The sequence below is a fragment of the Megachile rotundata genome, chromosome 13 (genome assembly GCF_050947335.1).
Source record: "Megachile rotundata isolate GNS110a chromosome 13, iyMegRotu1, whole genome shotgun sequence".
NCBI classification, from domain to species: Eukaryota; Metazoa; Arthropoda; class Insecta; order Hymenoptera; family Megachilidae; genus Megachile; species Megachile rotundata.
In genome coordinates, this window is record NC_134995.1 from 7,333,230 (window position 1) to 7,346,632 (window position 13,403).

At 31.5% G+C, this 13,403-nt stretch overlaps 1 protein-coding gene across 11 annotated transcripts in view; it reads left to right on the plus strand.

Moving 5' to 3' along the window:
• Positions 1-13,403, plus strand: part of mub (poly(rC)-binding protein mub) — a 187,129-nt gene that overhangs the window by 136,918 nt on the left and 36,808 nt on the right. For 9 of the 11 annotated variants that reach the window (XM_076539094.1, XM_076539093.1, XM_076539095.1 and 6 more), the window contains one exon: positions 440-844. In XM_076539094.1, coding sequence (XP_076395209.1) covers positions 440-844 — 405 coding nt within the window. The remainder of the gene's footprint in view (positions 1-439; positions 845-13,403) is intronic. The other 2 variants (XM_012293142.2, XM_003706670.3) reach the window with 1 other exon arrangement.

Genomic DNA, 13,403 nt, shown 5'->3' on the forward strand with positions numbered 1-13,403 from the left:
CTATCAATTTCTTTAAATTTTAGATAAATTAATTTCCAAAAAATTTTGCAACTATTTTTTCCATAAAATTACCAAACTTAAAGTCTCCAGCTAATGTATTTTTATATTCCAATTTTCTAATTTCTAGAGCTTTTATTACTATATCCCCATAAACACCAACTGAAGACCTCTTAATTATCTCTCTCCTCTACCGCAATTTTCTTTAAGTCTATCATACCGTTTCCACCGTAATTATACAACCTAAAGTAAAAAGCTGAAATTGCCCAAAAAAGCGGCCCAGCAAACGTGTTAGGTCCAGAAACCGTAGACCAGGGTGATAAACCATTTCCCCCCCGAACTAGCACTCGAATCCAGGCAAGAAGGAGCAGCAAAAAGCAATCACTGTCAGTGATGTTGACCGGTGTATTCGCACTCGTGCGTGTTATTTTTTCTGTTTCAGTCCCCTCCCAAAGGTGCCACGATCCCTTATCGCCCCAAACCCCAAGTTGGTGGGCCATTGATCCTGGCTGGTGGGCAAGCCTACACCATCCAGGGTAATTACGCCGTGCCCGCCCACTCGGACGTAAGTACAGTATTGCCATTGCCCGCGCCCGCTGCCGGGCCCACCCCGCCCTCGCTGAATACCCAAACTTTGACGACCTCGCCCTTCGCGGCCCACCCTTCATCCTCGGCCTTCGCCGCTTCTCACGGGCATCCGCTCCTATCCACGGCCCACCTAACCACACCACATCATCCTCTCCATCCGAGCCCCTTACACGCCAGCGTGGCAGGCCTCGCCGACCCCCTGCTGAAGAGTGGACACTTGCAGGCAGCCCTCCCGCCCGCACACCTCGTGGCAGACGCCGTAAGTCTTTTGTTTTTCGTGATCCACCCCTCGTCCCGTACCAAACCTCTGAGATACAAGTCACCGGAACCTACAACCACACCCCACGAACCCCCGGTACACACGTTTGAACAACGCGACGAGTTTTCGAAAACCGCCCCCGATACCCTACCCGATTCTGGATACACGCGATTTCACCTGCAGAACGTACACGATTGCGGTAATTGGTGGAAATTTGGGTCGTTTGGAGGGGGTTAAGTTAGGTAGGTTTCAAGGGGTCGGGTAAAATCTGGGGAAGATGGGGTGGGATGGTTGAGATATAAGCTTTGAGGGAGCTTTGTAGTATTTAATCTCTTCGCTCTTGAAGGTGGGAGTAACTTGGTATTTAAGAACGAGAGTAATTTCTAAACATTTTTTAATCAGGGGTTTTTCCTTTTAAAGGGGTGTAATTTACGTTCTTCGAAATTTTTTTTTTAGTTTCTTCAAAATGAAGGTATTTAATTTGTTTAAAATGGAGGTGTAATTTCTATTCTTTTTTTTAACGAGAGATGGTTAATTCCTTTAAAATAAAGTTTTTTGACATGTTAGGTGATTGATGTGCTTGATTTTCATGACAAAAATCAAGGTTCATCAAGAGTAATCAAATCCAATTTTAATTTAATTTGATACAATTTTAATTTGACTTAATGCTATTTTAACTTGACGTAATACACTTTTTAATGGATCTTATACAACTTTAATTTGGTTTGATACAATTTTAACTTGATATCATACAGTTTTAACTATCTTTGATGCAATTCTAATTTGGCTTGATTTGATTTTAATGAATTCAATAAAATTTTAATAAGTCTGACTTTTAACATTTAACAAAACCCTCAATTCGAACTTTCAGTACAATTTTACCGAAACTAATTTATTTTCTCTAAATGTTAAAATCTGTCTTCATGAATTTTTAACAAAGTCCATTTTAATTTTATTTAATTTTTGCTCGAGTATTCCCTTCAGAACAAAATTCTCCATAAATTCATGACCTCGTTAAAAAAATAAAGATCGAAGTTTTAAATCATTGGCATCGTCGCGAAATATCTAAAGCAGAAGCCGAAAGTTAATCTTGGAAAGAGATTTTTCTTTCAAGAACACGGGTCTAGGATTAATGGGCTTCGCAATACTTGGCAACTATCGAACGATTCGAGCAGTTCGATATCGCGGTTCGCTAGTTCGGAGCATCCTGAAGTCCGATATCCAATTTTCACCAAATACCGTAGCGTCGCCATAGAATGTTTGCCCGCGTGTACCGGAATGTCTCCAACGTTATATAGGCCACCTGGTCCCTTTCCTACGAAACCCTGTTACTTAACCCCCCTTTTACACGACCCTGGTCCACGTACATGCATCGGCACCCCTTCAACACACCTTGGCTTTCTGCTCGACGTCCTTGTGCAACTTCGAATCAATCGTCCAGGGAAAAGAAACGTTTTCCGAACAAAATGGTGGTCGAAGGACTTTATTTTGAAATACGAGGAAGCGAAATAAGTGATGTTTGTGAAGACGATGTTTGTAGAGATTACTGTCTCTTAGAGTATAGTCTAAGGTTATAAGATTATACTAATACAGTATAATACTCTATAAGATTATTACTATACTAAAATCTAACAGTATCCATAGGAGATTTTGTGGGGAAGAATATAAGGGAGATTTCGAGATTATTTATATGGGAGATTTCAAGATTATTTTGAAGATGTTGTATGAGATTTTATGGTATACGTTCTTTAAGTGGAATTAGTGATTTATTGTAGGGGTGATTTTTTTTAATGTTCTGTATATAAAAGTTGCAAATTTAAAAAGTTTGCAGTTGTGAAAAAATTAGCGTCCTTTACAATAATTAATCTGAAGGTTCTTCACAAATATCTCAAATCCACAAAAATGAGTTTCAACCTCCATTTTCTCTGGAAGAATTCGAGGTTGCACATCAGCCATTATTTCTCCTAAAAACGCGACTTCAATATTTCTCAAAAATTCACACTCAAAGAAGCAAGATGAATTTATTACAAAAGTGAATTTTTGTTAATTTTATCGGTTGAAGTCGCGTGTTGGTATGTGCTTTGCTTTCTATGTGATCCGCACGTGTCTGTTACGTGTATCAGCCGTCTACGAATTTGTTCATTCTGTTTTCTTTATTTTACTTTTTCGTTCACGTTTCTCTTAAATGTACACCAAACGCTTCTGATGTACTCTCCCAGCCGTGGTCTCGGTGTGTGTCTCTCCCTTTCTTGTGCTTGCGATTGGTAGTGGGTTGATGCCTTTAAAAAATGAAAATTGAACAAAATAAAACGCTTGCCGTCCTTCACGGTGCACAGAGATGATTAATTCGTTGCATGCGACATGCGATTATACACGCTCGTACGGGATCCGTGATAAGCGGCTGATAAACGCGAATGAACACCGGTGATTAACACTCGTATGAGTGTTTTAAATCCGCTAAAAAATTATTATATCTCACTTCTGAGATAACGGAATTTTTTAAAGAGCGGCAGTTAATTTATATTCTTTCATCATTTTAATGAAATTTTATGTACTTTGTTTAATTTTGAAATATGGGGGATTTTTTATTTTTAATGAAAGTGGTTTTTTGTTGTGGAATAATGTTAATTAAATTATTTGTTAAAATTGTTAAATTTTAATTTTTAATTGGGAATATTGTAAATGATTCGACTGGAATTTTTTAGCTTTTATTAATTAAAAGTAATTTAAAATTACAGTAATTTTGAATTGCAGAGAATTGATATTGAATTTTATTCGAACCATTGAACATTCAGTGTTTTTTATTGGAAATTTTAATTAACTACTGAAACTCGATCATCAGTTTCATTAATTAGAAAGGTTATTAATATTGTTGATTTTTGAAAAAAATAAGGTACATCAGATTCCACAAAAAAATTATACGAGTAATTTTGAACGTTGTCTTTAAAATTGTCTTCATAAACAAATTCTTTTTATCTTAAAAAAATTTTTCCAATAAAACGATCTGAAATTTCTGAAATTACACAAAATCAAATGAAATCACACCACAATAAATTTCAAAAACTACTGCTCTTTTATCATTAAACTTTTGAGAAATTACGATATTAAAAAATTTACAAAATGCCCAGTGTTCATCTCGGGTCCCATCGACTCGTGATCGTGAAACTCTTCACGAGAATCGTATTCGACGACCAAAGAATGAAAACTCGATTGGAAAACGATGACCTTGCGGGTTCGAAGTCATTACGATGATCGTGGGGATCTGTCGCCATTTCGGCACAGAATCTCGACGAAACGCGTGGCCAGGTGAATTACACGTGGACCGTGGAGGTTTTTATTCTATGAAATCGAGCCTGCTTTAGCATGAACGCTTCACTCACGGCTCGCACGATGGATTCTTCGTGGTGGCTCGCCATTGGATCCGGTCAAACCGCGGAAACGTGTTCGCGAAACGACACCTTGAAAACACACACGGCCCTCGATTATTTCGTAGGTGATCTCGAGGTGGCTCGTTCGACCGGTCGATCGGCAGACGCCATTAGACACCGCCCTGATTATTCCAATTAAATCTCATTTTTATGTCTTAAAATTTCACTTTACTGTGCTGGAAATTCATTATTATTAATATGTTCATTATCATATTAATTAATTAGTAATTATTAGTTAGTTATAACATTCTTGAAACTCCGTTGATATAAAAGAAAAGAGAATTTGTACCGGGGCGCAGGAAGACTGCGCAGGAGCTAATATGGCGGATGTGGCGGGACTTTTGAATGTGATATTATTTCAAATTTAAAATGCAAGTAAAAGTTAATGTATTTATACAGTAAATCTATTATTAAAATTATTATTACTATTGTTTGAATTTGCTTCAAATAGTTATTGATTTTATTTAAATTAATTATTACTACCATTTTTAATTAAATTGACTTCAATCAATTATAGGTTTAATTTAAATTAATTATTAATTATACATGATCATTTATTTTTACTTAAACTATTTATTGACCTAATATAAATTAATTACTATTATTTGAAGTATCTTAAATGAATTATTATTATTATTATTGCTCTCATTATTTAAATTTATTTAAATCACAGATTTACTTTTAACAGCTCATTATTATTGTTGTTATTAAAATTAATTATTAATTGAATTCAAACGAATTATTATTTAAACCTACTACCATTTGAAATTACTTCAATTAATTCTTATTATTCTAATTATTTAAATTTATTTAAATTGATCACAAATTTACTACGCATTTTTGTTGTCATTCAAATGAATTATTAATTGAATTAAAACGTACTATTTAAGCCTACCAGAGAATTATTTTCGTAATAGAAACAAGTGGAACTCACGAGATCCAAATGAAAAAAATCAACTTTCCCGTCCGAATTTCGCAGCTCGTTTTACCGGCGGCAACTTTTTCTTCGACTTTTTTTGTTATTAGACCTAGCCAGACAGGAATTAAAAATTCTGACGCAAGCGTAACGCGGGTCGAGTTTGTACGGATGCGACGAAGCCGGTGGAAACGCACCCTTTTAATAATTCAATCTGTCAACAGGGTCGGAACGAGCGTTGCGCCGATGTTTGCGCTCCGTCCACGCACAAAAAGAGTCGCTAATTAGCAAACGTCCGTGTTAAAGTCGGTAATTATGTTTGCTGAGCGTCGTTCGCGCCAGCGTTGCGTCCACGGATAGAAAATTCAGAATCAATTGCTTTGGCAAACGAATCCTGTGTCTATGTTCCCGTTATCGTCGGATAAAAAGCTCGAAACTCGCGTCAAAGCTTCCTTTTTTTATTTCGTTTTGTTTTTACTGGCCGGGGTAATTAAAACACGCTCGTCACCGGGACGATTATTTCGTAATGATGGCGGGGGAATGATACGTGAAAATTTTATTCCTGTTGAATTTCGCGAAATTTAATTTGCCGAATTTCGGACGCGCGAAACTTTGGACAGATCGGGGAGATAACATGATTTAAATTTAAATACCATTTTTGACACTGCGAGTTTGCGCTTGGTTTCGCGGTTTAGAGATTCTCGAATTTCGACGGTTTGCGAAGTACCGCGAATTTAAGGTCTTTAGGTTTTTTATGTTGAATTTGGTAATTTGGGGATTTAGAAATTTGAAAGTTTAAGAAGTTGGTTATTTTGAAAAAGGGAGCGTGAATGTAATTTCTTGAGATTTTAGTTATTATTCAATTGCATTTGGTAATTTGGGGATTCAGAAATTTGGGTTTAGGAATGTTGTTATTTTGAAAAAAAATATCATGAATTCCCTTGTCTTGAGATTTTAATTATTATTCATTCGTATTTAATAATTTGGTAATTCAGAAATTTGGAAGTAAGAATTTGGTTGTTTTCAAAAGAAATATCTTGAATTCACTACCCTTCAGATTTTAATTATTATACATTTGCATTTGGTAATTTGATGATTCAAAAATTTGAATGTTTAAGAATTTGGTTATTTTGAAAAAAAATATCATGAATTCACCACTCTTGAGATTTTAATTATTATACATTTGCATTTAGTAATTTGATAATTCAGAAATTTAAAAGTTTAAGAATTCAACCATATTGTAGAAAACACTGTGAATTTCGTGACCTTAAATTATAATTATCATTTAATTAAATCAACGAAAATTATCAGATAAATTAGTTGATAAAGACAACCATTTCAGCTCAAGAAGTATTTAAACTAAAGTTGACTTTGTTGACTTATCTCAAGTATGATCCTCCATAAATTAACACAAATTAATTCAAACTTGAAAATGTTAACAAAAAACCAAATTCTAAAATATTTCTCAGGTTTTTAATATTGTTTTAAGTGCAATGTTTAACATCAAGTATAATTTTACAAATTGCATATTTTTTCGTTCCTTACAGTAAGAAATAAATTTTCAAATTTTAATATTGTAAATTTCATATAATTAATAAAATATTGAATGTTTCAATTTTCAAAACTAATGATGAAAAAAGAATTTTCAAATTTCAAATTTGTAGCTTCAAATTTTTAACACATTCCAAATAATCAAATATTCTAATTTTAATTTGATTGAATTTAATTTTATATTTTAATCGATTAGTCCATAATTATAAGTTAACACAATAATTACAATTGAATTAATTTTTTTAAGATTATAAAAAAATGCGTTGAACAAGTTCAAAATTATATAATAAATTCAATTAGTAAAATTTTCAGATGAAATTAAAAATATTAATTTGTTAATTGAACAGTCAAAATTCAATTCATATTTAAAATATTAGAATAAATAAAAGAACTATAGAACACATTTAGACACTGAAACTTGCAGATTCAGTAAAGAATACTAATTTCTCATATTTAATCCAAAATCACAATTTAATAATTTTTTTTAATATCTGTCACTCAGCAATTAAATAAATAAATATAAAACTGTATAACATATTCAATAACTAAAATTTCCACATTTGGTCAAAAATAATTTTTTACATTTAAACCAACAATCACAATTTATTAAATTTTTTAAATATCATTCACTAATTTTTTTCAGTTGCTCAATCAATCGTTCACAAAACTGTAAGACAAATTCAGTCACTGTAACTTACATATTTAGTCAAAAATTTGTTACATTTTACATAATCACTCAAAAATAAAATCTTGAATATCTCAAAAATTGTCATAAGAATTTCCAGCGCAATCCCAGACTCCTAAATCCATAAAACATTAAAGAAACGATCAGGGCGGTGTTTATCGTATCGTATCTCACTTTCTGCCCTGCCTTCTGTTTCTCTGCGCTTTTCGACGACCGACTGGCGACACGGAGCCCGACTTCCACGATTTCGGTTTCACGGGATTCGATGATGCGAACAGAATAAAATACAACAAAAAAAAATTAGCAATCTCGCACAAAAATATAAACAACCGAATAAAACAACAGAAAATAATCTAATCGACACCTTTGCCTTTTCACACACATGTACGCGACTCGACTTTCTGTGTTTCTTTGTTTATCTTTCTGTACCGTGTGCGGCTGGCGAGTTGGCGGTCGAACGAAAACGATCCTCAACGGGGTTGACGCGCCAACTATCCAGACACGCACGATTTCTTTCATTTCTCCACTTGTACGTTTCTTTTCTCTACTCTGGTTTCTGTATTTTGTTTCTTTATTTCGTTTGCCATCTCCTCTTACGAGTTGCGTTCCATTTCTTACTTTCCTCACCATGGAATATGTACGTCGCTTATGGGAGACGCTAAAACTGATCTACGGGGGTGGGTTGGTCTCTGAACAACCGCGCGAACAATGGAGCGGGTTGTACGACAAAACAAAGACCAGTATGCATGCGTGGCACGAGAAAAAGGTAGATTTACATAGGTATATTATTTACTTACATTGCGCTTTATATCTCTATTCACGATCCCATCACTATGATATTGTCTCAATCTCTCTTGTATCACTGCCTGATACAAACTTTATTTCCTTCTACTTTCTTTTACTTCTTTTCTGTTCTTTATTTTTACTGAACATTTTTCGTGTTTTTATTTTTTGATACTTGGTAAAGCCCGGAGGCCATGGCTCTCATTTTGTAAAATGGCGAGATATCGATTAACAGATTAGCCCTTCGATGGTGAATAACATTGTTGTTATTCGAAAGTATCGTTTATTCTGAAATAAATATTATTCTTGCAATAATAAATCGAAGTTATATTTCGTTCAATTAATATTTGTTTGATTAACGTAGAAACGTAAGAGATAAAATTAATTCTGGGCTCTTGATCGAACGTGTGTCACTGTTCAAATATTTTTAATTTCGAGTATTTGTTCGAATGAGTGGAACGTAATTGGTTCTCTTGAAGAGATATGTAATTTTAAAATGTTTTGGTTAAAAGAAACACGTGTAAGGTTCTATAAATTTATTTACATTTGTAATTTAATTTTGATATGTATGTGTATATATATGACTTACATATGTACCATGTGTGTACGAACATATCATTCATATGTGTTACATGTGTGTGAACATATCATTCACATATATGTCACATGTGTGTAAACATATCATTCACATATGTGTCACATGTATGTGAACATATCATTCACATATGAATCATATGTATATAAACATATTATTCACATGTGAATCGTATGTATGTAAATATATCATTCACATATGTCACATGTATGTGAACATATTATTCACATATGAATCATGTGTATATAAACATATTATTCACATGTGAATCGTATGTATGTAAATATATCATTCACATACGTGTCACATGTATGTGAACGTATCATTCACATATGAATCATATGTATTTACATACATATACAATTATTCACATGAGTGTCACATGTGTGTAAACATATTTCACATATGTATGGTATATGTATAAATGTATCATTGATATATACATCACATACATATAATTTTTACAAAATTGTTAATATGAGAATATTAATTTATTGGCACTAAAAGATTTGCAAACAAGTTATACAAAATTGTAATTGATTTATTAATAACAATGTATATAACTTACAATTTTTATTGAATTGCAAATATAATATACTAATTCATCAGCAATTAAAAATAACACATTACACGTGTTTTATTAACAGACGATAAAATTCCTCAAGAAGCCTTGATAGAAATTTTATAATATTTTGTTTGCCTGAAGATAAAGAAATTGATAAGAATCAAATACTTTGCTGTGTAATCTTTTAAATACTGTATTTAAGTCTTTGTTTTTTCTTTTTTGTTGAAGCCTTTAAGTGTCATTAAAAGAAACTTTATCTCATTTGATTATCACTGAAATCGATCAAATTTTTAAAATACATTTGTAATAATTTTTGTAATCAGTATTTAGAAATCTGTAAGGTGCATTTGAGCAAGTTTTTTATAATATAAGAATAAAGACTATTCTCCCCGTATATTGCCACTTTGTTATATTTTCAATATTGCATTTCTAATTTTCGGATTTGGCAATATATCGCGAGACCATGAAATTTTCTCTATGTAACATCATTTTCAATCTTCATAACGCAATCTTCATTCATAAAAATATCAACACTTGTTATTAAATGAAAGTAATTTTGCAATATAAGTAAAAATTCAAGAGAAGATGGCAATATAACGGGAGTCTACTATACAATAGAGTGATACAAATGAAACTAATCATTTTCTATTCTGTCTAAAATTAATTCCCTTCTGATAACTTAGTTAACAAATTAAATCTGCCATACAAAATGAGAGCCATATATCGAGACTGTATCATATACTAAACAGCGTCGTAAATAAAGAAAAATTGAAAACGCTACTTTCACACGCTATTTGAACAAAACTTACCTGTATTATACAATTGTGGACAACAGTTTTGCGATATCGATTTTTTTATTTCATGTCTTTCACATTTGAAGTCGAGAAAAGTGCAATTATGTACTTTGATATAGAATATAACGATTTGAAAAAATTTCTTATAAAATACATGAAATGTGAATTTTTATAGAAAATATACGAGGCATAAAGTATAGAACCTTGATAAAAAAAAATATACAGATCTTTATTTATGTTTAATTTGTAATAATAATTTACTTATATTTAAGATATACTAAATACAAAAATTTTTATTAAACAATATATATTTTAATATAAAAGACCTTCCACAAAGAAATTGACGAGCCATATAAAATACAGAAATCCCATATCGAAAAAATATAAGATACGAAGAGTATAAAAATTTCGATAAAAACTTCATAAAGCGTAGTCTTCATAAAAAGAATATAGTATAACTAAAGTATAGGAATGTTTATAAAAAATACACGTAAAAGTGTAAATAAAAATATTTCTGATGGAGTAGAAAAATCGATCGGAAACTCTGGTTCGCAAGTGTATGTCGTAAAGCGTGCGTTCACCGTCAAAGAGTTTATAGCTTTGATCGCGATTTCTGCGTGTTCGAATTTCCGGCCAAATCAGCGATAAAACTGAAAAAGCAGCTACGACGTCGACGAAAAACCGAACACGAAGCGATCAAAACGTATGTACACGCTTTCGCTTATCACGGCTTCGCAAGAGACCTTTTACAAACCTTTCGTATCTCTTTTTCACACGCTCATACTCGTCTCTGTTTCTCATTTCTCCTTCTTCGTGGTCGGACAGACGTTGTCACGATTTCGTTTATCGAGAAAAGAAAGAAAAAATTGGCCGAGGAAATCGAGACAACGTCATGGTAACAAGTCTCGATCTTAACTTTACATCTCTTTTTATTTCTTCTCTATATTTTTGTCAGTCTTTATCTTCGTTTTCGTTCGTTTCTATTTCGCCTTTTTTCGATCCCTTGTCCATTGTCCTGTCGCCGATCCTATCTTAGAATAGCATGGCTTCCAAGCACTATCTTTAGCTACGAATCAAGAAGTTCGCGCGAGGGTGGGCTGCCCTGACATCACGTTTCCACCATCTTAAGCAGGATAGAAGTAACGTCGATCGATCATGTATATTCAGTTTATTTGTTTATTTATATATATATTTCTTTTTATCTGTCTTCTGTCTCTTCGAACAGTGTCAGATGCAAACACCGTCTGTTATTTGTTTAATGATAACGGGATCAAAAATTATTTTATCAGAGTTCGGTCGTTACTGGTGGGCTCTGATAGACCTTGATATCATTTTTTTTTATATGGAATTTAAATAACTTTTTTAATGAAATAATTACCTTTTTGTTTTACATTACATTTGTTTAATTATTTGAACATTTGTGATAATTCTGTTATAAATTTTGAGGACTTGTAGGGAGTCGTGAACAAATTTTTATGGTTTGTTTGAAAATTTGAAATTTTTGTATTTGTAAGTTTGTATATTGTTGAATTACTGGATTAGTAAATTTAGTAATTTTAGATTAGTTAATTTAATTCTGAATTGTAGTTCTAAATTTAATTAATTCTGAATTATAGTAATAAATTGAATTACTTCTGATTCTGGATTAATTAAATTAGTTCTGAATTATAATGCTAAATTAATTAAGATAATTCTGATTATGGTTCTAAGTTAATTAAGCTAATTTTCAAGTATAATTCTAAATTAAATTGATTCCAGATTATGATTCTGAATTAATGAAATTAATTCTGAATCGTAATTGTAAGGTAATTAAATTAATTCTGATTTGTAATTTGAAGTTAATTCAATTAATTATGAATTATAATTCGAGGTTAATTGAATTAATTTTGAATTGTAAATCGAGGTTAATTAAATTAATTTTGAATTCTAAATTATAGTTCTGATTATAATTTTAAAATTACCAAATTTAGTAATTCCAAATTCTTAAATTTTATATTTGTAAATTCCTCAATTTCAAACTGTGATGATTTGGAAATCTAGAATGTTGGATATTTGAAAAATTGAAATTACTATATTTTTGAATTATCAAATTTTTCAATATCTAAATTTTGTTATTTCTATATTTGGAAATTAGAAAATTTGATATTTCCAAGCTTCCAAATTCACAAATTACCAATTTGCTATATTTGGAAATTAGAAAATTTTATTTTTCCAAGCTTCCAAATTCGCAAATTACCAATTTGCTATATTTGGAAATTAGAAAATTTTATTTTTCCAAATTCACAGCTTACCAATTTGCTAAATTTGGAAATTAGAAAATTTTATTTTTCCAAATTCACTAATTACCCCAATTTACTAAATTCTGAATTTTCACAGTTTATAAGTTTTTAAACCCGAAAATTTGAGAATTTTTACAATTCTAAATTTCCAAATTACATAATTCCGAATTTTCTAAATTATCACTGATAAATTACCAAAAAAACTTGAAAATAAAAATTTGGTAATGAAAAATCTTGAAAATTGCTCAATACTTAAACTATGTAATTTCTAAACATGAACTTAAACAAATTTACAAATATACAAATTTTATCAAATTCTACTTTCCTACAAGTTGAGATCAAATTTTCTTTTCCTACAAGTTGTTATCAAATTTTATTTTTCTACATGCACATAAAATTTCTCTTTCCTACATATATCATCAAATTTCTATATTTTAATCTCAGAAAATTATTCGAAAATTTTCCTAATTTTTCCAATTTCTACTAATTATAATCTAGTAGATCCATTAATTAATTTTAGTGTTAACACTTTTAGTTTTAATTTACCTTGATTTTAATATGAATATTATTAGTATTACTACTAATACTAATTAACACACATATATTTATATTCTAAATCCATATACCAGCTTCCATAAAAGAATTTGAAGAAAGAAATATCATTAATCCCAGATAAACGTAGAATTAATATAAAATATGCTACATGAAACAAGACGGTGTTTGCAACGAAATAATAACATTTGTAATAAACCGCGTGCACCGTAGGCTAGTCTAGATAATATTTCCGATAGAACAAATCATACTTGCGGTTTTCATGTTTTAGGACACAGTTTCTCTAAACACGAAGAGAATCCTAGATCTTTGACCCCGCCATCTCGTCCTGTTCACAACAAGGAGCAAGAGAGAAGGCATTCTTATTTATTTTCTCTCTCTTTTTTTTAAATTTTCCTTTCTTCAATAGTC